The sequence below is a fragment of the Solea senegalensis genome, linkage group LG16, assembly GCF_019176455.1.
Source record: "Solea senegalensis isolate Sse05_10M linkage group LG16, IFAPA_SoseM_1, whole genome shotgun sequence".
Lineage (NCBI taxonomy): Eukaryota > Metazoa > Chordata > Actinopteri > Pleuronectiformes > Soleidae > Solea > Solea senegalensis.
The window spans coordinates 1935646-1962597 of record NC_058036.1 but is presented as its reverse complement, the minus strand read 5'-3'; the positions used below and the strand labels follow the sequence as shown (position 1 = coordinate 1962597).

The 26952-nt window shown below is 43.2% G+C and overlaps 1 protein-coding gene across 8 annotated transcripts in view; it reads left to right on the top strand.

Moving 5' to 3' along the window:
• The window catches only part of fgfr3 (fibroblast growth factor receptor 3), a 68651-nt gene extending 42815 nt beyond the window's left edge, over positions 1-25836 (top strand). For 2 of the 8 annotated variants that reach the window (XM_044047243.1, XM_044047239.1), the window contains exons 6-18: positions 7078-7201; positions 7294-7484; positions 13295-13439; positions 14153-14328; positions 17398-17546; positions 17664-17785; positions 18761-18871; positions 18961-19151; positions 19969-20091; positions 20780-20850; positions 22974-23111; positions 23840-23945; positions 24602-25836. In XM_044047243.1, the coding sequence (XP_043903178.1) occupies positions 7078-7201; positions 7294-7484; positions 13295-13439; positions 14153-14328; positions 17398-17546; positions 17664-17785; positions 18761-18871; positions 18961-19151; positions 19969-20091; positions 20780-20850; positions 22974-23111; positions 23840-23945; positions 24602-24766 (1812 nt within the window). In that variant the 3' untranslated portion in view covers positions 24767-25836. Of the gene's footprint in view, positions 1-7077; positions 7202-7293; positions 7485-11666; positions 11812-13294; positions 13440-14152; positions 14335-17397; positions 17547-17663; positions 17786-18760; positions 18872-18960; positions 19152-19968; positions 20092-20779; positions 20851-22973; positions 23112-23839; positions 23946-24601 lie in introns of all 8 variants that reach the window. The other 6 variants (XM_044047241.1, XM_044047236.1, XM_044047242.1 and 3 more) reach the window with 4 other exon arrangements.
• The last annotated feature ends 1116 nt before the right edge of the window (positions 25837-26952 follow it).

The window sequence follows — 26952 nt, the reverse complement described above, 5'->3', positions numbered from 1 at the left end:
TGACAGCCCGACAATGGCCTCCTGAAGACTCTATTCCTCTCGCCGCGGCCTCGAGGTGACGCCGGCGTCTTCCTCCCGCGACGACATCATCGGGCTGTTTGACAGCCGTGGTGAATCTGGACAGAATGAATCGCGACCGTGTCCGATGTGAAAAGGTTTCGTAAACGGGTGATGGGGTGATTTTTGTCACACGGCGGCCGGGAGTGTGTCTGTCTGTCAGTCAGTAGCACGACTCAGCACGGCTCAACTCCTACGTGGTTTGGTTAGTTTTTCCATGTGTCTAGTTTCCACCTTAACTGAATCATTAGAATTAGTGGATTAAAAAGACTTGTTCACTGAATCCTTAGTGAACTTCCTGCATGACCGGAGCAAAGACTCCTCTGTTAAATTATGAGATTTTAGACATTTTACACATTTGCTTTGCCGATGTTGCAGATTAATGTTCACGTTTTCATGGATTTTTAAGTCTTTTTAACTTTAATCTACAGTTCGGCATTGTTGCCTTTGATTCTTGTATTGGACGTCACGCTCATGAATCTACATTCACCCACCCACTCACTCATTCACCCATTCACTCACTCACTTATTCACCCACTCACTCATTCTCTTACTTATGCACTCAGTCATTTACTCATTCACTTACTTATTCACCCATTCACTCACTTATTCACCCACTCCTTTACCCATTCACTTATTCATTCATCTGCTCACTCTCTCATTCACCCATTCATTCATACACTCACTCACCCATTCACGTATTCAGTCATCCACTCATTTACTCAGTCTTTCATTCATTCACTCATTCATTTGCTCACTCACTCAGTCATTCACTCATCTGCTCACTCACTCATTCACCCATGCCTTTATTCATTCATCCATTCGCTCACTCACTCAGTCATTCACTCATTCATTCATCCGCTCACTCACTCAGTCATTCACTTTTTCATTCATCTGCTCGCTCGCTCACTCACTCACTCATTCACTTATTCATTCATCACTCACTCATTCACCCATTAATTTATTCATTCATCTGCTCACTCACTCATTCACCCATTCATCCGCTCATTCACTCATTCACCCATTCATTTATTCATTCATCTGCTCACTCACTCACCTATTCATTTATTCATTCATCCGCTCACTCACTCATTCACTTATTCATTCATCTGCTCGCTCACTCATTCACCCATTCATCCGCTCACTCACTCATTCACTTATTCATCCACTCACTCACTCACTCACACACATATTAGTAATCAGATCTTACTGTTGGCTCCTGCAGAATCACTTTGAGTGAACACTTTCTTTGTAGCGCGTCTGTGTGACAGTGACTCCAGTGATCCGTGCTGATCCGTGCTGATCAGTCCTCCACTCACAACTGCCACAGTTTGTCATTTTAGTCCGAGAGCGCTCAGATCTGCACACGTGTGTCAGAGTGACAGAAGAGACGACGCCGGACCATTACGGTCCATCAGCGGCGTACCAACACTCCTCCCTTTGTTCCTCACAGACGCTCACTTAAATAAGTGGCTTCATCCATCGCATTTCTGTCCAAGAGAAAGGAGAACGTGTCTGGATGAGCAGGAAATGTCCACTTAAAGTATCTCAGACTCAAGTTTTCTGTATTAACTGCCACGCAAATGGACTTTATTAAGGGTTTTTTTTTTTCTTGGATAAAGGGATAAAGTGAGACGAAGAGAAGTTGGACTCAGGGTGGGAGGAAAAAGGTAATTTGGACTTTGAGCCAACACAAGCAGCTCATTAGCAGTTGTTGTAATTCCCTGACCTTGAAATTTGCATCCGCCGTCTGTGTCGTGTTTCGGTGCCAAGTGCGAGAGGAGAGAGGAGAGAGGCGCAGGCAGGTGGGAGGATTTATTGAAATGAGGCAGCACAAAGAAAGTGGCCCCGTTATATGTGGCGTAAAATAAATGTGCCTTCCCACGCGTCAACATCGGCGACATCGCTCTGCCGCCACTTTGCTGATTAAAGCACGCGAGAGGAAACTGCACTCGACGTTTAGCAGAGGGGAAAAAAAAAGAGAGACAAATGAACCGCGTGAAGGAATCGCAGACGTTGACATCGGCATAAATAATTCGGGAACACGAGTCAGTCTGTGTGCGTTTAAATTATGTTTTAATGTAGCATATATACTGTAAATGAGTTTGTATGAGGTTTTACTGTCATATGCAGAAATAAAAAAAGTCATTTAAGTTTCATTTAAAATGGATGTGAGCAGAAGAAATGAACCCTTCCACACGAACCTCATGTTTATCCACGTTCAGGTCATAAACCAACACCTTGTGTGTGTATTTTCTTTTCCCATGAGCGCTCTGGAGGCCGTTCAGACGTGCCGCTCAGACGCACCGCTCAGACGCACCGCTCCCTCGTCCCCGGGCATTTTGGAACTCCATTGAAATGCAGCACGGCGAGCTAAACGCTACGCCTGTTGCAGCCAAATGAGACGGTAAATAGGACGTGCGGCTTTGTGCGACCCTTCCCCGAGACAAACCCGCTCAGACGAGGCTCCGATCCGCCCCAAAGGTTACAGGTCACCGCTCTATTGAGCCATCAGTTAGAGGCGGGGACAGAGGGGGCGTGTCCGCGGCCCATTGAGTCTTTGACAGGCAGAACCAATGGCGTGGTTTGCTGCCACATAAGGCGGAGAAAGGGGTTTTATTGTGTTCATGCTAAACTGTCGCGGCACAAGCGAGACAAAAGGCGACAATGTAATTATTGTCTTTGATTTGGTCCAGGTCCACTGATTCTTCAATCCCTGTTCTGACAGCTTATTCCAGGCCCCGGGGCCTTTGTTACCAACTCGAATGTTTGCAAGGAAGTAAAGCAAGTTTTACTTGGTTTTCAGCTCCTTAAATGTGAATATTAAGAGTAATATTTTTGTTTTTGGACAAGACGACAAGACGTCGTCCTTTCCAGGTTTGAGAAACACTGAAAATCAACATTTTCTGACATTTCATGGGACCGATGACTAAACGATTACTCGATTAATCGATGAAAAGAATCGTTAGTTGCAGCCCTAGATGGATGGAAACCGGAAAATAGAAATATAGCGCTTGTCGTCACGGTAGCCCGTGAGGACGTCGGCCGAACAAGCGTCCAGTCACAGACGAGAAGACACCAGCTTGTCAGTAGCGTAATCCCTAAACGCTTGAATAACTGCCTCATAACTATGCAAAGTGAAAGTGTTGAAGCACATAAAAATAAATCCATGCGGCCTGGATTATCACGACGGCCATAAAAGGGTTAAACGCTCTGCGCTGATTTTAACGCAGCCTGGATTTTTTTGAGTCTCCGTCGGGCTGCGGAGGAATTTCTACACTTTGCAGGATTATTTTTGGACTCTTTAATTTAAGGCCCCTGCCTGCGGTCGCTCGCTGTCACTGGACCCAAACACAGCACACATATCAAAAGAGCGATTACCCGTTCACTTGGTTTTCTCAGCCATTTTTTTTCTCCCCTCTTTTCCCTCCCTCCTTTGAATTCCCCCTCTCTCTCTCCCTCTGTCTCTCTGTGTTGATGCAGAGTGCGAGAACGAGTCAATAGTCAAACTTTGCCAGTTTCAATAAATAGCGAGTCCTCTGGGCCGCCGCTATCTGTTTCCGCCTTCTCTGTGGGTCAAATTAGACGGTAGCGCAGATCCGGGCCGCTGGTCTGCGCGGACACGGCCATAAATTGAACCCCCGCCGGTTCTGACAGGACTGTTTTCCTGTGTTTTCTCAGACAGCGGCCACACTGAATCTTTTACGAGTCGTTTGAGTTGGCAGTCGGGGACTTTAATTCTTTCTTTTCTTCGATGAAAACAGCCGAATGTAGCGACGGGGCGAGGCCGCGCCGCTGTTTTCCATGGCAGCAAAAAGAAAAAAAAGAAACGTCCCACAATCAGGCAGATCGCTTAACGTGTCCCGAGATATTTTAAACCTTTAATGTCTCTGCCTGTGTCCATTCCCATGACTCCGACCTAAGCTCCTTAATAAGTTAATTCTGTTTGGAATCTGGCGCGATCGACACGGACGGGATTATCACATTTCTGGGCGTCTAACGCGTCGGCGTGGTCACAGAGAGTGAGCGGCGAGTCATTCAGAATGTATAAATGATACATTCAGGGTTAAAAGCGGATTTACTTTCATATTTACGTAATTTTACTGTCAAACTTTATCAAAACTGACCTCTAAGGTGAAAACAGCCAAAATTTCCACTTTCTCCGTCTCTCTGATGTAGAAATGTTAAAACAGTGTCACTTTTTATCTCCTGTTCGTCTCCTCTCCACTGTGTTCACCTAAAAACGACCAGAATGTGATTTTTGTGTAAAACAAATGACTAGAATTTTTACTTAAAACTTAAATTTGCCTTCCCAGGGAATACTTCCTTTATTTTTTTCCCCCGTTTCATCTCTAAAGTCTTGTTGAAAACCTCGTCAGGAGCATTTCCTTTGCACAATGTTGGCATCTTGTAGCACAGCACAGGCTTCTGCGTCCTCACCGACGGCGAGCTTTTTTACAGACTCGTGTCAAAGTGACGGAACTTTAACAGAAACAGAGCTGGACTCAAAGCAAAGGTTCTTCCCCCCCCACGCTTATTATGAAATGCGGCCGTTTTGTGAAATGAACACCAAAAAACCTGGTCACAGATCGGTTCTGTGTCTGTTGGTGGTCCTGGCCTCGACGGAGCGTCAACTCCTGCTCGTATTTTTACCACATTTTGACTTAACTCTACTTTCCCCTCCTCCTCTTCCTCCTCCTCCTCCTGAGGCCGCAGCGACCACAGCACAAGGCGTCACTCATCTGCTCATGAGAGCAGCCATTGACTCGGGTTTGACTCCTCGGCTCTGAGAGGGGGCAGACGGGGTGGAGCCAGTCGCTCTGAAAAACCATTTGCCAGTGCTGAGCGGGCAGCCTGCGCTGTGTTACCACGCAACTGAGAAAAGCACACACAGGCATAATATTTATACTGTTAGATTATTTTCCTCATGCGCCTCCAAGAGTGCGAAAGAGGGAGGAGGAGGAGGAGGAGGAGTGTAAGACAGAGGGAAGAGAGGGACAAACCTACAAACGTATACATTGTGCGAGCGCCTGTTTCGCTAAAGACACGTGGGGGTGAAACGTTTGTGAAAACACTGAGCCCTCGCCGGCCGGGTCTGCACATTTTCCTACGCAGGTGATGTGAAGTGTTCCACCGTGAGATCACTCACTCGCTCTTTAGTAATTCTGACCTCTTTCGCGGGAGTTCACGCTCTGTGCTCGTCTCGCAGCAGCAGCAGCGGCGGCGTCTGCAGCGTATGTTTCCACTTAAGCAGCGGAGGTCGTCCTCCGTTGGCCCGTGCAGACTGTCTGTCCATGCGTAGCAGGTCCTCTGTTCTCGCCTCGCCCCTGAATCCGAGCTCCTGAATCTGTCGAGTTAGTATCTGTCTGTCTGTCTGCTGCTGCTGCTGCTGCTGCTGCCACCCAGACACACCTGGTTTGAATTACGGCACAAAATGCAGCCCTCGTCTCACCAGGGATGGATTGCTCCTGACTGGCACAGTGGAACCAATTTCAGAGGTGCAAAAAAAAAAAAAAAGAGGAGGAGAGAAAAAGCTGTCTCGTTGTCGACAGACAGAAACGAGTGCTCTGACTCTGACTCTTGCTAATGAAAATAATCTCACATGAATCTTTCTGGAATCTCGCTGGAAAATCAAAGCACTCAGAAAACAGTTAATGATTAATTAAGTAATCAATAATCATCAAGACATTGTGGCAGCCGCATAAAAATCAGTCAAATAATGATAATTATCGCCAAAAACATCTTTATTAAACCTAATATCTTGATAGTAACTGCCCACGTGGGATCAATAAAGTTGAATATCTGGGCTAAAACAACTTCATTGTCATTGTCAGTAGATCACGTGAGAAGGATTGTTTGCCGTCTTTCGTCCATGTTCCTCTGTCCCGCTGTGTGCAATTACTGAAAGGAGGTTATGAATTTGTATTAGCATTTAAAATGTTTGTACCTCCGCAAACAGGCGCAGCGCACAGCGGCGCGCTCCTGTTTACCACGCTGCCTTCACTCTGATGTTCCATATCAAAGCGTTTCAAAGGAAGCAGCAGATCTGAGGCTCTCTCTGCCGACAGGCTGCGTGAAAACAGAAGTGATGTCTCACTCTGAGTAAAGCACTGGTCTGCGTTTGAGCTGGAGGTTGTGATTGACCTGATTAATCAATCAATTAATCAGGTCAATCTCCATAACCTCTAATTTAATTTAGAGGTTATGAGTTATTCCCATAAATTCCCTCTCTTCACAGTGTTTGATGGTGCGTTCACACCAGACTTGTTTCGTTTCATGCGGTTCTTTGGCTGTAAACCTCCAAGTCCAAGAACAAGAGTCCAAGCAGACTCTTGTCCTCTTGATGGAGGTGGTCTCTGACTGTTTCCATGTCAAAGCGAGACCAGCAAATGAAACCACACCAATCACAGGAAGTACAGCATCTGCAGTATCTGTGTTTACGTCCACACTCCACCTGTGAGGAGACTGGAGAACCAGTTGAAGACCTCCTCGACCTGGAGGAAAGGTTTAAACATTCTAGACCTGAAGGAAGAGTTTGGACATCCTAGACCTGAAGGAAGAGTTTGATCATCTCAGACTGAAGGAAGAAGTTGGATAACCTAGACCCAAAGGAAGAGTTTGGACATCCTTGACCATATGGAATAGTTTGGACAACCTAGACCTGAAGGAAGAGTTTGGACAACCTAGACCTGAAGGAAGAGTTTGGACATCCTAGACCTGAAGAAAGAGTTTGATCATTCTAGACCTGAAGAAAGAGTTTGATCATCCTAGACCTGAAAGATTCCATCTATCAGTGGTTCTCCTGCAGGTTTTCCCAGCTCCTCACTGGAGGGAGGTGGATGAAAACACCAAATCTGTAGCTGCTCCTCTGGCCATGTGCCAATCTTCTGAGGACTGCTTAGGACTGAATATTAACCAGTTGATGGTGTATCCAACTCCCATTGGTTGGGGTCCAACAAAGCAGACCCCTGAGGACACGTACTAACTCTTTGTCCCTTGTCTACTTTGTCCTCCTCTCAGCTGAGACACCAGCAGTGGAGCCTGGTGATGGAGAGCGCCGTGCCATCCGACCGCGGAAACTACACCTGTGTGGTCCAGAACAAGTACGGCACCATCATCCACACGTACCAGCTGGATGTACTCGGTAAACAACAACAACAACAACAACACTAACGTTTCCGTCTGTTTCTGTGTAAAACAACAAATAAATGACTCTTTGCTCTCTCTCTCTCTCAGAACGCTCCCCTCACAGGCCCATCCTTCACGCCGGCATGCCGGCCAATCAGACGGTGGTGGTGGGCAGTAACGTGGAGTTCCACTGTAAAGTTTACAGCGACGCCCAGCCGCACATCCAGTGGCTGAAGCACATCGAGGTCAATGGCAGCCGCTACGGCCCCGATGGCGTTCCTTACGTCAACATCTTGAAGGTGAGTCCAGGTCTCGGTGGAATCCATATCAGCCCATGACAATTTCACTCATAATTCATTTCTGTTAAATGTCTCATTTAATGAGACGTTAGCGTCTGTTGGGGACAGACTTTTACATTCATCATTCCCTAATGATGTCTCACTGCAATAACAACAACTAGAAATTAGCCAAATATTCTGTAAAGTTGATTCCAATGTTCGATTCTGCCAATGGTGAGAGCAGATCTTTGCTTTCAGACTGTGACGTGCCCTGAAACTCAGAAAAATTAAAGTTCAACTTATCGAAAGCAAAGAAATTCTGTCACGTAAGAAATGTTGACTCGAATTGAGTCTTCCTACTTTTTTAAATTAAGCTGACTTTAAGAATTTATACCTTGGAATTTCTTATATTTGCACACCCACCAGTTCGTGATGGTGAATTTGACTTCTGTATTTACAATTGTTCTTACTCTCGTTCCTCTTGTATCTTATTAAGACAAAGTTTGATTGATGTTCTTCTTGTCTTGCTCTCGTATATTGTTTTTCTTTTCAGGCTCAGAACAAGAGCAATTATTTTACTTTCTTGAAATGTTAGCTATTGGAGCATTCCTAAATAATCGATATCTAAGGGTAATTATCCTGTTGTGTTTACTTACTCTAATCATGCATCAGGTAAAGTTCTGCGCCGCGACTGAGGCTGCGTCTTCTTTTTCCTCCATTGTGAAAAGGCGAGGTTAAGTAAACGCAGTGGGGGGGTGTGGGGTTGTGGGGGTGGGGGGGTGAGTCGGCGCATAATCTGAGCCGAGTTTGCTCCCGTTTAAAAAGCGACTCCTGGAGGTTTCATCGCTTTCGCCGCCAGACAGTGTTGGTGTTCGAGAATAGAGAAGAAAGCATTCCTCACCCAGAGAGGACAACACCCAAAACCCAATGTGAGGCCTGTTTTTTTTTTCATTATTATTTTGAGTGACGAGAGGAAGACTCCCATCGAAGACAAAAAAAAAAGCCTTTTTGCTTCCCCCTCCCTTTTTATCTTTTATTTTTTTGAGCCTCTAGAGAGAGCGAGGGAATAAAAACATCTGGTTTGGACTAAGTTAACTGCTGTGGTGGCGGCAGCGCAGGGAGAGAGACGGGCTCTGTTAAACCGCCGCTGCCGTCAGATGTGCTGCGTCGCGTGGTTTGGAGGAGGAGGAGGAGGAGGAGGAGGAGGAGGAAAAGAGCGCAGAGGCACCCAAAAAAGCCCTGGAAAAACTGAGTGTGGAGGAGCAGGAGGAAGGGCAAAGTCAGCAGAGGGAGAGAGAGAATGTGTGACAGAGTGGTGGGTGAAGATGGAGGGCGAGAGACTTAGAGAATGAGGAGGGAGGGAGGGAGGGATGGAGGGAGGGAGACAAAAGAGGAGGGAGTGAGATAAAAACAGAAACAGTGACAATGTGGAGAAACAGACGTGCAATCCGTTGCACTTCTTGGATTTGAGGCTTTTAAGTATGAGAGTCGGCTACAGCTTCTCTTTCGTTAATCCTTCGTTTTTCTTCTCAATCTGACACCAAATCTGTAATCCAGATCCAATCTGGATGAAATGTAGTCTGATGGAATTGACCTACCAAATTTCGATTCAATCTGATTGGTTTTGACGGAGCTGTGATTGTCTTTTTTCACAGTTTTGCCCATTGTAAGTAATGGGGATTTCCTGAAACTATATGAGCTTATTGTGACGTCATCCATGAGTGGATTTTTCGCAAAAAATTATTATTATTATTATTATTATTGTTTCACTTTCGGTTATGTATATTTTGTGAACTGCACTGTTATGTGATGAGTGATCTAAATGTCATGACCGAAATAAATAAAAAAAAATAAGTGGAAAACAGTAATAAAAACATATTTTAAGTAGATATGAAGCTTTGCAACTCTAAATTGGCTCATTTACAGTATTTTCTTGACGCATTTAACAGCAATTAAATTAAATGTGTGTGTGGATTTTCTCCGGTTTCCTCCCATCAGTCCAGAAACATGCAGATTTTAGGGATTAGGCAAATTGGACACTCAAAATCAGGATTATTCAATTGCGGGGCTGCATTTTCAAAACCATGAAATTTAGCTGGGCCGTACATTCCCTGCAGCCAGTAAAGCAGCAGGTGAGGACACATTCAAACGCGTTTGTCATCGCAAAGTGTATGGAATCCAAAAAAGGTGCACAATATTAGCATTTGTTTGTCTTTGAAATAAAGTAAACATCACATACGTCATGTACGACCCGCAAATCTCGCAGTGCCTTTAACAGATCAGTGCTATCAAACCTCATCAGGCCACTGTCGGGACGTATGTAGGAATCTTTGCCTCTATTTGTGGCCCCGCGATGATGGACTGGCGACCTGTGACCCCGCCTTTCGCCCCGTGTCAGCTGGGATCGGCACCAGCGACACCCCCGCGACCTTCTCCCCATGTGGAGACGAGTGAGTCTTTAAATTCAAGCGTTTCTGCGCAGACTGGAAGTCTGACCGACGTGTAAACTTGTTATAAGCTTGTGTTTGTGTGTAAGGGGATATAGAGACGAGGAAAAAAAAGTTAGGGGGGGAGAAAGAAGAAAAGAGTAGGGTGGGATAGAGAGATGAAGGAGGGGGGACACAGACGGGAAGAAAGAGAAGGAGGAGGAGAGACAGGCCAAAGAGGAGGGGGTGAGCGAGCCTGTCAGCCCAGACCGCGGCTCCACGCTCTATTTTCATCTACCACATAATTGAAACAGTATTTACTGAGCTCTACTGTATATATGCACCGCTCTCTCTCTCTCTCTCCCTCCCTGTCTCTCTCTCTCTGTGTCTCTGTCTCTCTCTCCATCTGTCTTCCTGGCCCCACCACAGTTCATTCAGACTCTTGGCGACATGTCATGTGTGGCGTACAGTATATAGAGTTAAATACAGCTGAGGAGGAGGAGGAGGAGGACGTGCAAGATTTTTTTCCGCCCTTCTTTTTATTATTTTTTTGAACAGAAATGCCTCTTTTGATGCCGAGAGGGGGGGAAAAAATGAACGATGAGCGATGCACCCCGGCGTTAAGAGGGAGCGGGGCGGCGTCTGGATGTTCATTAAGCAACCATAAAACACACGATATGTTCTCTCTGCTTTTGCCCGTTAAATTATTCATCAGCAGTTTCTCTGCTGGAGACACGTCACATGCAGTGTGTGTGTCTGTGTGTGTGTGTGTGTGTGTGTGAGCCTTTAAAGCGCTTGATTGACATACCAATAGATAACATGTGTTGACGAAAGTATGCGATGTGTGGCGCGTGTTAAAGGTCTGACGCTGTAATGTTTTTAATCTCACACTTTGCTGCACAGTCTGCAGTTTTTAGCTTTGGTTCCTGTCCGTCTGTGCTGGGTTTTCCATGTCAATTAGCAATATGCTAATCGCAGACCGGGTTTAAAAGCGGGCGGTCACAAGCAACGGTTCGATTTATCTTTTTCTACTGTGTGGGATGAATATTTAGTTCACGAAATGCTGTGATAACACTTCAAAGTGAAGTACATTCCATGTAGCGAGATCCTGGCGGCAATTAGCTTAGCTTAGGTTAACATATGGTCAGTAAGCAAGAGGGTAGTTAGCTTGGCTTTTTCTAAACCTCATTAATAAACCTGTAAACGTTTGTAGCATTCCAAAATTAGCTACATTTATCTATCATTCAATACGGAATCAAACAGAAAGTGTTAAAATGCTACAAGCTAAGTGCCTCCTGATAGCTAGCTAGCTAGCTCCTAGCTTGACATGAGTTATCAATTGTTTTTCTTATCTGTCAAAGAAAGCAAACACATATTTCCCCAAATTTAAAAAAAATAATAATAATATGAGTGTATTTAAAAGTGTTGTCAAGTTTTGCAAAAATTAAAGAAAATCAACTAAATCAAACCGGGAACAACAACCCAGATACAAAGAACTAAAAAGCTCAGTTTAAAAAAAACTTGAGAGAATTAAAGGTTTGACATTTTCCTGCAAAAACTAAACATAATGAAGTTTGTGAAGGAAGAATGTCTAGAGAAAAAACTGTGGCCAGTAAAGTTTCCACTCGAATTAGGAAATGTAAATAAAAGTGTAGCGTATGACGGCGTGTTTGTTTTCCAGGTCTGCGTATACAATACAGTCTTGTCATGTACATGTGTTCCCACAGGAATTTGGTTGTATGGCCTCACTGTGCCTCTCGGTTTTTTCCCTCCACAGAGTGTGGTCAGTGAACGCACTGAGGCCCTCAGTAAGTTGAATCTGTCCAGCGTGACAGAGAAAGACGCTGGGAAGTACTGGTGTCGCGCCTCAAACTTTATAGGCAAGTCAGAAAACGCTTTCTGGCTTAAGGTACACAAACCAGGTAAATCCTGAGCTCAGGCCAAACAACAGCCGCCTTAACCACATTTGATCCTCTGCTGTGTCGCCTCCTCTTGGTTGTGGGTTTACTTGCTTGCTACACACACACACACACAAATGAATTAGAAAGTAGATTTGTTTCAACACGCGGTGGCACTTTGTCTTCCTCTCTGATCAATAACAAACTCGATAGCACCTGCAGTAGCCTCACTCTTTCACAAACCACAAATAAAAACCCACATGAAACCGCCCACCAACACACACACACACACACACACACACTGAGAGACTGGTACTGTACATGAAAGCATGCAGCAGGACTCTGATTCATGACCGGCTCTTGATGTCGCTGTTCATTATTGAAGCCTGGTGAATCAGAGTCCCCCCGCCTCATCCCCGACCAAGCCACATCAGATACTGGGTCTGAAACAGTCTCTCCCTCCCCACTGTTCATCACACCAACTGATACTTAGAGGCGGGAAAAGCCACAACCACAGCAATGTTTTCTCTCTTTTTTTTTTTTGAGCAATTGCACAGTTATTCATAAGAAAACCAGAGAGCATCTTAATGATTTTTGCAAAACATGAGACTTGTTTTGATTAAAAACAGGATGTACTTGTATTTGTTCAGCCTAAACTAAAGTGCAGTAATATTTTATATTAGTGAACCAAAATCTTTAAAGTCTTTATAAGGAATGGGCCCAGTATAGATCCTTGAGGAACCCCAAGAAAACAAAATCTTAAGGAATATTTTGTTTCAGAAAACAACACCAGTAAAAGGTTGTTATATGTTCGATAGATAGATAGATAGATAGATAGATAGATAGATAGATAGATAGATAGATAGAATACATTGAAAAAAATAATGGACCCAGTAAAGATCCTTGAGGAACCCCAAGAAAATAAACATGCTTTCGTGTCAAATAAACGTTGCACTGGTTCAGCCTAAACTCACAGGTGCTGTTGCACAGTCTAAAACATTCCCCTGATCATGGGAATTGCTAAATATCCCTTCTATTAAGCTTAATTCTGCCCATGTCTTTATCCCAAAACAAATGCATTGTAAATATTTCAATAGTTACTTGTCAAAATTCCTAACAAAGAAATTAAAGAAATTATTTTTTAGGCCAAAAAATAATAAAAACACAATGACAGACCTAACTTTCCTGATAAGAGGAAAGTTAGGTCTTTAGATTTTTGCCATCCCAAAGGTTTCAGGGTCACCTGTGGGCTTAGGCTGATCCAACAAGCTTCTGTTGCAGCGTGGTGGAGGTGCTGCTTGGGTGTTTCCAGGTGGCGTTGGTGTCGGTGCTGTCAGCAGAAGAATAAAAACAGCACTGCTGACCCCTTTCAAATCCTCTCAAGTACCTGTCCTCTCCTCCAGGGTGTATTTGGTGTTTCCTCTAAGAAGCTTTGGGCTCATGAAATCTCCTCTTTCTCTCTTCCCGCTCTCCCTCCTCCATCTTATACCTCTTTCATCCTCCACAGACGGCTGGTATAAACACTACAGATAAGGAGCTAGAGGTTCTCCTCTTGACCAATGTGTCTTTTGAGGATGCCGGCGAGTACACTTGTCTGGCAGGGAACTCTATCGGCTATGCTTACCACTCTGCTTGGCTGACGGTTCTTTCAGGTATATTCCTCTTCTCTCTGTGAAGGTGGCTGGACTCTCATTGTCCACTCCTACAAACTCTCATGTCTTTGAATTATGATTGTACTTTTCCATGTTTTCTCAGTAGCACAATATGAACCGGATATTTTCCAAAGTCATTTGTTCAGAATTCCCGACCAATGTTTCCTCGTTCCCGCCGCTTTTGAGTCGTGTAGTTCAGGAAATTCCTGCTACCATTCATTTGTTGTTCCCTCCTCTTTATAATGGTAAATGAATTGTGGGAGGAGCTATGGCCAAAAGAAAATGGCAGGTGTCCAGGTAAATAGTAGTCGGGAATTGCTGACTCAGCGTTCCGAACACAAAATGGTCGTAAAGGACAGGAAAACGTGAGTTGGGAGTACTTAGCATTCCCAACTGCATTTTCTTGTTAAATGTTATCGTATATTATCGTAAATAATGACTTGTTAACACACTTTAATGTGTTTTTATTACGCCGACATCTCCCTGGAACACCCACCATAGCCTAAGACTTTGTTGTAATCAGAGCAGATTTTCCTCTTTAAACGTTAAGACAATAATTACCTCTCTGTGGAGGAGCAATTACCTGCTGCAGGATAAAGCTACGAGCCGATAATGCTAACTGTGCTACTGAGAAACGCCGTGTCAACTTTTTATCTGATGTTCATTGTTTTCCACGTCTTCTTCTTCTTCAATTCTTCCTCCTCCCGCCAAAGAAGTGAACTCCGAGAAGGAGGACTACTACGTCGACATCCTCATCTACGTGACGGGCTGCGTGCTCTTCATCCTCGCCGTGGTCATCGTCGTCCTCTGCCGCATGAGGATGACCACGCAGAAGACGCTGCCCACGCCGCCCGTGCAGAAGCTCTCCAAGTTCCCCCTCAAGAGACAGGTAACAGAAAGTAGATACAAGATTCGCACAAATGCTTGTCCCTCCCTTTTCCCCTCCCTCTCCTTGTCTGGTTAGCTTAGCATGTAGCACATGAGCAGTTTAGGTCCTGGTTTATTTATTATTTTGACACACTCTTGATTCCTATTTAATATTTTCGTGTAAATGCACGGGGACGGTTGACTGTACGTCCGTGTGTCCGGTTGTTATGGCGACGTGGTGCGGCTCCTGGACGGCATCACGCTGGTGACATGTGTTCACATTTATCTTGGAGCAGATTCAGCTCGGGGATATTTATGCCCTCCTGTGACTGTCAGTGTTAGTTTTAGATTTCACTCCGTGTGTAACACACACTCGGGCCCTCAACTGTTTGGAGGGAAACACTAAAAGTGGAGCAGCTGCGCGCGTGTGTGTGTGAGTGAGTCTGCAGACCTGCGTCTACCGAGGACCGCCGTTCAAACCCAGGATCCAGCGCCGAGTTCAAACACAACGCAGACCAAAAACACACGGATAAAACGACAACGCTTAAAGGAATAGAAGTATTTGGTCCAGAACGCTGTCGTACTAGTTTAATCATTGGGCAGAACCAGATTAGCGTTTCCACTGCTTTCTGTCCACAGGCTAAGCTAACCTAGCTGGGCTAAACTAGCAGTGTCCAGTTAAATATGTACTATATATGAAAATTAGACTGAAATTGATCAACACTTTAGTCGGTGAAAGTTTTGGATGATGAGGAGAAAATCTACGGGTTTAAAAAATGTTCTCTAATCTGATTTCCGTGGATTATCATCACGTTGTTGGTCATTAAGTCTCAGTGTTTAAAAGCAGGACAGGAGTGAGAATCAGACGTTTCCAGAAAAAGGAGAATGGCTTTTCGTAAATGCCAGAGTGTCTTCTCTTATCCTGACTCCAGCTCTTCACACTAATTAACGTGCCCTCACCTTCTTCTCCTCCTCTTCCTCCTGTCCTCACTCCAATTTATTCTGATGAAAAGACTTCGATCTGATCTCCTGAAGTTCTGTTCCTCTCTGTCTTATTTCATCAGATAACTGTCAGGCAGTGCAGTGTGGCTTCATTCTTGTCCACTCAGTGCTGCGGTGATCACACTCCCTCTCACTCTCTGTCTCTGAAATTAGATTTGTATCAGTAATATGACACAAAGCCTTTTTTACTACTGAGCAAAAATGATGTTTTTGAGAGCGATAAAACTGACTGAAGCAAATCAAAAAATCATCTCATAAGTAAAAACCAGGGCTGGACTGGGCTGATTTAGACTTTCCTGATGAATTTTGGAGAAATTCTAGGTTCCCACACGGTTGCGCTTACTTGAAAACCCTCAGAAAAGTCCAAAGCTCTAGGACGAGTTCATTCAAATACCATTGGTGCAAAAGCGCCAAAAAATAGCTGTTCAACCCAAGATGGCGACGTTCCGGTAGGACTCACAGCAGTCTTCATTGACTTTTTGGACCGTCCTGACACGTTAAACATGTGTACCAACTTTAATTCATGTATGTGAAACATTTTTTTAAAAATCACCTCATAAAAGCTTTTTTTCCCATTTTCGTTTAGCTCCTCCCACTTCCAATTTTCCACGCCTTTTCACCGAACAAGCTCAATTTTCACCAGGTCTGACGCAGTCGCAAAATTTTTTGAGTTTTTATGGCATGTTCGGGTCCTCAAAAATTTAATTTCAAACACCTGTGCTTTCAATTGAGATGAGCGTGTGATGGTGGGCGGGGCCACGCCCTGCTGCCGTGTCTGGGTTAGCTGCCGTGACTTTCCAGCTCCATAATTGAAGGGTTTGCGCTCCATGAAGTGCAAAGGTTGCATTTTTAGAAAACCGTTGCTTGAAAGTCGTATAATTCCTTCCCTGGAAAACACGCACATGACTTTTAAAAAGTAAAGTTGGGGTTTGAGCTGGAAAGGTCACAAAGCAGCGAGTCTCTCTCGCTCTCTCTGATTAGTGCCTGTTACTCAGACGCAGTCCTGTCACGGAGGAACGTTTCCGTGCTGCTCTAATTGTAGCCTCCAAATCGCTTCTATTTCTGCTACTTTCATATATTTGGTCTTATAAGGAAACGCGGGGAAAGCGCTTATTGCATTTTTCTGTAATCTTCTCTTCGTTTTTGGGAAGCTAATCTCCCGGTTCTCTCCTTTCTTTTTCATAACTGGAGTAAATCTCCTCTAAACCTCTTGGTATGTTCTGTTCAGATATTACTTTTCATGCCTCTGAAATTGGTCGGGGCTGTTTTTTTCTTTGGTTTGTTGTTTTGGTTTTTTTTGCCCTTCAGTTGAGAAGTTATGGAGGGGAAGTGTGGTAAGTGGACATGTTTGTTTCAGGACCCCCACCTGTGGGGGCCGGGCCCCGACAGACTCTTGACACAAACAGATTCATCAAGCGCCGGAGCCCGCCAGCTCGCCTCGGCACTCAGACAAATGGTGCGAGGTTGTCGAGCCGAAGGGCTCGGAGGCAGGAGCGGCGATCTGGAAAAATGAAGCTCGCTGATGGATACAGACGTCCGTCCCGCCCTCGCCCGCTGCCCGCCCGCCTCAGCCCGCGCCGACATTCGTCTTTGTTACAGCCACAGGCCGGCGGTTTGTTAGACTCACCGCCGGTGTCGGAAGTCTTGCTGTTTTTCAGAGGAACTCTGACATCAGTCCTGAAATGTGTCGCGTTTGCCGTCGGTCGTTTGTAAAGAAAAGAAAGTATATCAACTTATTATTGTTTTTTTTAGGCCTTTTTGTGCAAACCAAAGCTTTCACATCATACTTAAGTGTTTTACATAGAGGTCGACAGATGCAGGTCATCTGATGGCCAATATTTAAGGCCTTTATCTTTGGTACGACTGATTATTTTAGCATCTTAATTGTCATTTTCACCAAAAAATCATGACGTTTTCATTTTTTTGGTCTGTTCTGGAACACATTTTGTCTCGTGGATAATGAAATATTGATATTGGCCATACTACGATATTTCCGCTATTTCCTCTATTTTCCCTCTGTTCAAACACACATTATCACACTCGTTTCAGAGTCTATAACATTTTGTGTTTTTGTTTATTTTAACCCAAGCAGGTGTCCTTGGATTCCAACTCCTCCATGAACTCCAACACGCCGCTGGTCAGAATCGCCCGCCTGTCGTCCAGCGACGGACCGATGCTGGCCAACGTCTCGGAGCTGGAACTTCCATCCGACCCCAAATGGGAGTTTCCACGAACGCGGTAAGAGAGAACAAGAACTGTTCCACTCAACCTGCCTCCGTTCTACTCGAGCTCATTCACGCGTGACATTCATATGAACGCAGGCTGAGCTTTGACATGTCGCTCCTCGTGTTTCAGGTTGACTCTGGGTAAACCTCTGGGCGAAGGCTGCTTCGGTCAGGTGGTGATGGCCGAGGCCGTCGGCGTCGACAAGGAGAAGCCAAACAAGCCGCTAACAGTCGCTGTGAAAATGCTGAAAGGTTGGTGAAGCCAAATTGAATATTATTAAATGAATTATCGCTTTAATAGTTATTATTAATAACAATAATAATAATAATAGGAAGTTTAAATTCCCAGAAAACACAAAAATTATGTTTCAATGTTAAAGCAAGTGCCTAAATTAATCTAATCTACTGCAGTAGATTCATATAATCAAACAAAAATAGGCCTTTAATCCATTTTTTTAATTAGAACCTTTAGTTTTTTTTCGTTGCAGTTCTAGTTCAAGTTATTCTTGGTCACATTTGTTTTTCCATTTTTAGTTCCAAAGTTCAAATATAGGTTTGAAATCCTGCCACAAATATGTGAACTTTTGGTCAATATTTTTGGTTAATTTGCCTAAAAATAATAATAAAAAAGCATAATTAACATGAGCATCGTCAATCGCTGTGTCTCTCTAATCTCTATTTATCGGCATCGTTATCATGTTCATCAACATCATAATCTTAATGAATTAAATCAATCAGTTAATCCCAATAAACACTCATCAACACGGAAAATGCTAACAAACCAAAGGCTAACTGGCTAACAGAAAATGTTATGGTTTAACAAACAAGGGGCCAGTTTTCTAACAAAAATAATGCTAACATGTCAACGGACAAAGGGCTAACCGGCTAACAGAAAATACTGACGCGCTAACTAGCAAAAGGTTACATTTCTGACAGAATATGCTACGATGTTAACAAACAAAGGAATAAAATAAAATAAAAACAAGCAAAAGGCTAAATGGCTAACATGTCAACAATCAAAGGTCTAACCGGCTAACAGAAAAAGCTACTAATGTTACCATGCAGAACAGAACACACAAAGTCGAGATCCGAATAGTGCCTGCTCTCTATCATGTGTTTTGTGTGTTTTTAAATCTTGGACTTAAGTTCTTTTCTGCTTTTATGTGAAGAACCTCCTTCTTTTCAGTTGTCCTCATGTGGTGTTTTCCTCTGCTCTGTTCGTCACAGATGATGCCACAGATAAAGACCTGTCAGACCTGGTGTCAGAGATGGAGATGATGAAGATGATCGGAAAACACAAAAACATCATCAACCTGCTGGGAGCCTGCACGCAGGACGGTGAGGTTCCAGAGCGCCGCGGAAGAGAAAGAACAATTCAAGTCGGTGATTAGTCGAGTCCTGATGGTGACGCTGTGATTATTGTCCAGGTCCTCTCTACGTCCTGGTGGAATACGCCTCGAAAGGCAACCTGAGGGAGTACCTGCGGGCGCGGCGGCCCCCAGGCATGGACTACTCCTTCGACACCTGCAAAATCCCGGACGAGCAGCTCACCTTCAAAGATCTGGTGTCCTGTGCCTACCAGGTGGCCCGAGGCATGGAGTACCTCGCCTCGCAGAAGGTCAGCCGCCGCGACGCTTTAGTCTTACTGCTGCTGAAATGCACTTTAGCGTATGTAAACGGGTCTTTAAGATCACCCGGTGGTGTAGTGTGGTCTACTGTAGTGAGTAGACTGTACAACAGCGAAAAATTCAATACACATACACTCAAAATCTAATGCTGTGCTCACCCCAAAGGCTCATTTTCGCTTTATACAATACAATATGACCTTTTTCAATCTTGCACCTGGCAAGACTTGTCTGAAACTGTCAGTTACCACTGGGAGAAATGTTAGCATCCCGCTAACAACCTGTGGTGGGAATACAGCTCATACCTGCATATCACGTAGACTACACAACGGACATCACCATTCTCATAGTCCCGTTGGACAAAATATCCTTTTTTTGCAAATAATTCACAATATTTACACGTACTTTTGGCTTTTCTCTTTGTCATAAAAGCTTTAAATGCTTAAACGTTTGCTATTTACACGTTTTCATTAAGTTCAGGTAATTCCGTGTTGTTAAATTGTCAAAATTGTCAAAATTCTACTTCCTAAAAGCGAATAATTTAGTTTTGTGGACAAAACAAGACATTTGCGAACATGCCCAACAACAATCTACATTTTACAGCATTTTCTTTTCTTTCTTTCTTTTGACAAAATGAATCCATTATGAAATAATTGTTCGTTGCAGCCTAAAACTGGCAGTTTATTGTAAAATAAGAAAGGAAATATGTTTTTTTATGAAATCATATCACTGACAGCAGCTTTAAATGATTTTCCGCGTGTTGTTTTTGTGTGAACTGTGTGTTTGACGCGGTCGTTCCTCTTCCCTCAGTGTATCCACAGAGACCTGGCGGCCAGAAACGTCCTCGTGACGGACGACAACATCATGAAGATCGCAGACTTTGGTCTCGCCCGAGATGTGCACAATATAGACTACTACAAAAAGACCACCAACGTGAGTGTCGCGGAAAAACACGGAATAATAAAGAAATAACCTGGAATTATGATAAACCCTACAGCAGCCGAAAAGGAATTAAACATTTGTCATAATGACGCTTAAGTGGGAAGAAGCATCCACTGTGGAAAGAGTCCAAAGAGCAGGAAAGAGATCGTGCATCATGATTAACAAAGAGATTATTATGTTTTTCCTCTTATGCTTTTCTGACTCTAATGAACCATTAGAGTAAAGATACACACTGAAAAAAGCCCTTTAACTCACACTCAATGCAATAAAATAGCAATAATAAGGCCAAAATAATCATCATTCATATTAGGAACATTTAGATTAAGACTTAATTATGTACTGTTGATTGTTTTTTTCATTTCATTTCATCTGTCCGGCGCATGTGAGGTTCATGTTTTCATAGTTCAGCAGTCCATTCGTTTAGGATTCTGTTGTCTGTGAAACACGTTGATATTTTTTTACTTTCTATATTTTGTATTTTGTAATTATTCTGATGATTGATATTCTGCGTTGTTAAATGGGGCCAAATTCAGGTTTGAGCTGAATTTTTCAGTCACTGATTTTGAAAAGAAACAAACAACAACAATGAAACCTATTATATGCACAGATGACGTCCTTTCAAAATAAAACGTGGGTCCAGGGTTGTGAGGTTCTGACTGTCCCGGTTCTGTTGTTGCAGGGTCGTCTGCCCGTGAAGTGGATGGCACCGGAGGCGCTGTTCGACCGCGTCTACACGCACCAGAGCGACGTGTAAGTACACCGCTCACGCGCCGCCAGCGATGACCGAGCACGTTAGCATCAAAACGCCGACTCTGTGCGTGTGAATGTGGAACGGTAGCGCTTCCCCTCTCACTGTCATCTCTGGGTAATCCCGAGCCTCTTGTGCGTGAGTGGCCGCACATTCCTCGCCGCGTTTGTTCTCTAATCTCCCAGAATATGACGTCGCAGGGAGAACTCAAGAAAAAAAAGGGGCGGGTCACAGACTCTCGCCGCTGCCATGTTGGCTCAGGAGGAGAGAGAGAGGCGCGCTGAGGGCGAGAAGGTCACAAGGTCAAGTCTGCAGACGCCGTGTCCCCACAGCAGCCGTCCAAGCCAAATATGGGACCTTGTCAACAGAGGATCACTGGTGTGATTACACCAGACTGAGCGCTGTTATTTCAGCAGCTCTGGATTACGGAGTCAATCCTCCCGCCAAACCTCCCCGGCTCACACAGTAGTCGCCCCCGCAGCCAGTTTACTCTCACACGCCTCGAGGGACGCTGACTCTTGACCTGGGATGGATTTTTTTCCCCTTTTCTTTTTTTTTTGTGAGGAAAACTTTTAACGTTTAAACCTGAGGACACGGTTTTTCACATTTACACACAAGTTTGACTCAAATTAGAGAATAATAAGAAAAACTAAGCTATACAGGGTATAAAAACGCTAAATATTTCCATAAGGTGCAGTGATTTTTTTATATGTTTTGCATTAATATGACACATAAATATGCATTTGTTCATTTCTCTATAAACACACCTGAGCAAAAAGGACTCAAAAACATAGTTTAAACCGGATTGAATTTGTGAAATTTGGAAAATCAAAATCATTTATTTTAACTGACACTTTTGATGGATTAGGATTAAAAAAAATATAATAAAATAAATACTTTGACGTCCGACATTTTTTAACTCGCCGACACCACCTGAATTGTCCTGATGTCTCTGTTCCACCACGTTCCTCCCGTCGCCTCCCCTCTCGCTCGGCCAGTAGCGGCTGTTTCTCCGCCCTCTGGACCGGAGCGTGGATAATTAGATTAGGTTTGCTGAAGCACTGCAGTGAGAGGAAGAGGAGGAGGAGGAGGAGGAGTCTGAATGGTTTAATCGTCCACCCATTATCTCGTTACCTTCCCTTTTCCGTTTAATCTTGAGGAATAATGCGGCGAGAGTGAAAGAGAAGGAGCCGATTGTTTGGTTTGGCGTCTGAACGGCGGCTGGAACTGTGGACACACTTTAATACGTTTTTCCGACGGCGATGCAAAAGGACGTGGGCGCGTTTCGGAAACACAACTCCGTTACATGAAGGGCCACACGCGTGAATACAGGAACCTCTGCCAACGCTGAAATCTGGTTTATATCCAGAACTAATTTGAGCTATTCATAGATACGAGCACATGTTTTTAACGTAATGAACCCTGAATTATTTCTTGAGTAATTGTAATGTAATGGGTTCACATGAAGGTCGCCCTCTCAACCAAACTGACAAAAAACCAAAACTTCCATGGTGGAGATGATTAAAGAATTGAAGACAAAAAACATTTAAAGTGAGGAAAAACATTGAAAAAGTCAAATAACACAGTTCTGACAACTCCTTTGACTTAAGTACATCTCAAATTTGTGCTTTAACTAACTAAAGTTAAACTAACCCTCACCAAAACAGTTTGATAGATTTAAATCTGTATCATTGTAGTATTTTTTTTTAACTACTTTAACGCTGTTAAATCAGTTCCTTTACTGTGTCCAAAAATAGACACTAATAAATGCAATATTTCCTTATTTTTTTGGAAAACTACTCTTCCTGATCCTCTAAAAACACTTCGATTGTCACGTCTTCATTCATCTCCAATCTTATCCACCTGCAGATCTTCCTTCCATTATGTCTTTTTCCACTCTGACTTCCACTCGCCTCGTCTTGGGCTGGATTTTGATTTATTTACACGTATTGATCCGCTGTCTCAAACAATAACAATGTTGATTGAAGATCAATATTTGCCTCGCACATCGATCGCTGCGTCTCCTGAAGCCGTTCAGCTGCTGGCCATGAGTGTGGCATGACCTCTAATTTATATTCATTGTTTATTGAGTTTGAATTGTGTGTGTGTGTGTGTGTGTGTCCAGGTGGTCGTACGGTGTGTTGCTGTGGGAGATCTTCACTCTCGGTGGATCTCCGTACCCAGGAATCCCAGTGGAGGAACTTTTCAAGCTGCTGAAGGAGGGACATCGGATGGACAAACCTGCCAACTGCACCCACGAATTGTAAGTGTTTTTTATATATTATTATTATTTTTATTGTTACATCTTTTGTAAAAACCTCTTGAAATTTGAATACGAATTTTTTTGTTTTAAAATTTTTAAGCACTTTGGGACCTGTTTTCCAAAAGTTGCTCCAAAAACTCCGGTCCCAAATTAATAAAAAGCCGATCGAAAAATGTTTTGCGTATTGTGAACTTTTTCTCTAATCATGGTTCTCAAACTGTGGTACGTGTACCACCAGTGGTACTCTGTTGGTACCTGGTGTAAATGTTACCAAAAAAAAAAATGTAAAGAAAACATATGTACTACATAATAAGACATACTAAAACTTGAATAGGTCACATATCAGATTGTGAAATTTCAAAAATCATTTGTGAAATTGTGAAACATTTTGTAAAATTTCAAAAATTGTGAAAAAAAATTTGTAGAATTTCAAAAATTGTGAATTTTTTTTGTAAAATTTCAAAAATTGTGAACATTTTTTGCAAAAATTTCAAAAATTGTGAACATTTTTTGCAAAAATTTCAAAAATTGTGGAAATTTCTTCAAAAATTTCGAAAATTGTGAAAAAAAAATTAAAATTTCAAAAATTGTGAAAACATTTCTTAAATTTCACACAGTTTTAACTAGTTTCCAATCATCTTAGCTTCTCTAGCAAAGCTACAAAAACATGACATTTGAAGGACAAACAATCTGTAATATTGTGTGTGTGTGTGTTTTTTGTGTTCCAGGTACATGATTATGAGGGAGTGCTGGCATGCGGTGCCGTCGCAGAGACCGACCTTCAGACAGCTGGTAGAAGATCACGACCGGGTTCTATCAATGACCTCCACTGATGTGAGTGTCCCTGCACAGCTGCTCCTCACTGATAACACACACACACACAAAAAAAGACAAAACCGCTGCTCCTCACTTTGGTCAATCTCCGAAACCCATCGACTCTGTCTGGGGAATAATTATCCTCCCCGAGGGCAACAGCCCACATTTTGAATCTTCAGGTGTAGACAGCAGATAATCCAGACCATGACTTCCATCTTTCCCTACGCTACAGTATTTATAATCTAACCAGTTATTTTTCCACAAACAGTGACACAACAGCGTCTTAAAACCACCTTCGAATGTGGTTTTTGTGAGTGGATCCATTTCTGAAGTCAGTATAAAGTACCTGAAAGGGGATACTTGAGTAAAAGTACAAGTATCTTACCAGAAAATTACTTTGGTAGAAGTTGAAATCACTGTTTACACCTTTTACCTTATTACTTTAGTAAAAGTCTTAAAATATTTGACATTTACTCCACTCAAAAGTCATTTCATGACATAAAATGTGCTGAAGAAAAATGGGGTTATCATCAAAATACCTTTAGAACACATTGTCCAAAATTGGGTTTTAGGTCAATACTATTGCTCGTGTCTGTAATTTGTCACCTCATTATGAAACCACAGCGGAGGACAGTGACATCACAGTCTTAACCTCTGACCCCTCCCTCTGACAGGAGTACCTGGACCTGTCGGTGCCCTTTGAGCAGTACTCGCCCACCTGTCAGGACTCCAACAGCACCTGCTCCTCGGGAGACGACTCGGTCTTCGCCCACGATCCGCTGCCCGACGAGCCCTGTCTTCCCAAACAGCTTCCCAGTAACGGTGTGATCAGGACATAAAGACGGAGCTGCGAGAGGAGGGGTGGACAATAACCTCCGACTCTCAGTTTCTGACTAGTAATAATAATAACAATAATAATAATGATGATGATGATGATAATAATAATCACCTCTCAGTGACTCAAGCTCCGCAAGATATGGAATTTAAAAACTCGGCATGCAATACTTCCACAGTGCTTCTGCTCTCCGGTTCGTCTCCTTCCTCCTCGTCCTCAAGTGACTCTCCAAACAGTGAAGGATTATTTCTGGCCATTTGAACCGTCTTTGTGTTCCTCTTTTCAGAAATGAAATTATATTTTTGTACGCGGGCCAGTCTTTTTGTTATGGACTCATCTGTGGGGGGTGAAAACCATTCCGTGCCTACTCGGACGAAGGCGAAGGGAATTCGGTCAACGGCTGGTTTGCGATCAAGTAGGCGAGGACTTCCGATGTTTGTCTGTTTTTTTGTTGTTTTTTTTAATCCTCCACAGAGCCCCGGAGATCGCGACCGCAAACAAACAAACAAACAAAACCCCAGTTTGACTTTGAAGATACCAGCAAAACGATGGGACTCGTTCTTCCAAAGTCGTCCCGACTTTTGCAGAAGGGATCGCGGTCACGCGTCGTAAATGAACTGTTTTGCGATAATCGCGGAAACCAAGAGTTTCAGGGCCGTTCGCTGACGTGTGCAGCGACGTTTCCGAGGTTTTTTTTTTAATGTATCTAGAAAATGATTTATTGTAAATATATAAATGCAAATATGTATCATATTGCTGTTCACAGCCTTGTACTTAAAAGACAAAAAATTAGTTATGTTTTTTTTTTTTTTAAATATTGTTTTAGGATGGAAAGCATTGCAGTCTAGAAGACACTGTCGTGAACGTGTAAAACATTTAATCGTTTAAAGTGGTACAGAGAAAAAAAAAGGTTTATTTGAATAATTAACGTGTATATTTGTAAAGATATTTATAGACTTAACATGTGGTTCTTAAGTACGAAAAAAGGTCTAGTTTAGGATTTTAGTACTGTACACAAAGATTTTTATTCTGTTTGTTTTTGTAACTTATTTTACAACAAAACTGCGACTTTTTTTCCACAACTGGCATTTTTTTTTTTTTTTTGTCCTTTGGTTTGTTTACGGTTTTCAAAATAAGAATGTATGACAGACGCGTAGATGATGATTTTTGAGAGCGAGGACTCGTGGACCGAAGGCTTCTGCTGAACGGAGCTGGATGTTTACGCTGAGCTCAAATTCTGTTGGTTTTTTGTTTTTGTTTTTTGTTTTTTTTTAAAGTTTGCAATATCAAAGCAACGATTAACTCTTGCTGGGCAAGAAAATGGCAGCGCTTTCGAGAGACGTAACCAGAGAGGCCTTTTAGTACGACTGAAGTACTTAGAGACATCGTGAGCATTAGCGGCTAACTCTTGTGCTAACGGCTGTGAATGAAGAGAAGCCTTCAGAGAAACTCCAGTTTGTAACACCGCAAACATTGTTTGCTAACATGCTTGTGAATAGTGTAGGTATTATAGAACGCGACAGAAAAAAACAATGCCCTTAGCTTGTATGCTAGTATATGTGGCTAAAATCACCAAATCCCACAATGCAACGTTTCCCCTATTAGAATTGAGTCATTTGCTGTCTTCAGATGTCGTCCTGTTTTACCGCGTTGACGAGATGAGCCCCTTTAACGGCGACATTATCAATGGAAATTTCTTAGACGCTAACGGGATGTGATGACCGCCAAAGATGGGCGGAGCACCACACTTTGAACAGAAGTGGTGGCAGCAATACCAGTATTTTTTCAAGAGAGTTGTAAGTTGTATTTTTGTACTGTTCTTGCTGCAATGCGTTCTCCGTCTTTGAGTCTGGTTTTCACAAACATTGGACTTTCTCCATTTATAGGCGGGAGGGCGGCAGAGTAAATAGAGATGGATTTTTCTGAAGGCTTCAAGCTCTTTTGTCTTCAAACGGAAAGGTCACAGGGTCAAGTTCCAGTGAGGGACACTCGGTACCCGTGTGTGTCCCTCGTGGATTAAAAACATCAGCTTTAAAGGCAGAAATGTGAAGCTGTTGTGTCCTCATGTGCTTGAGTGTTACTAAAAAAAACAATAATAATAATAATAATAATAATAATAATAACTGCCCAGACGCTTGAGATTTTATCGCTGCTCTATAGTATTAAAACTGAAATGAAGGCACGCTGTGT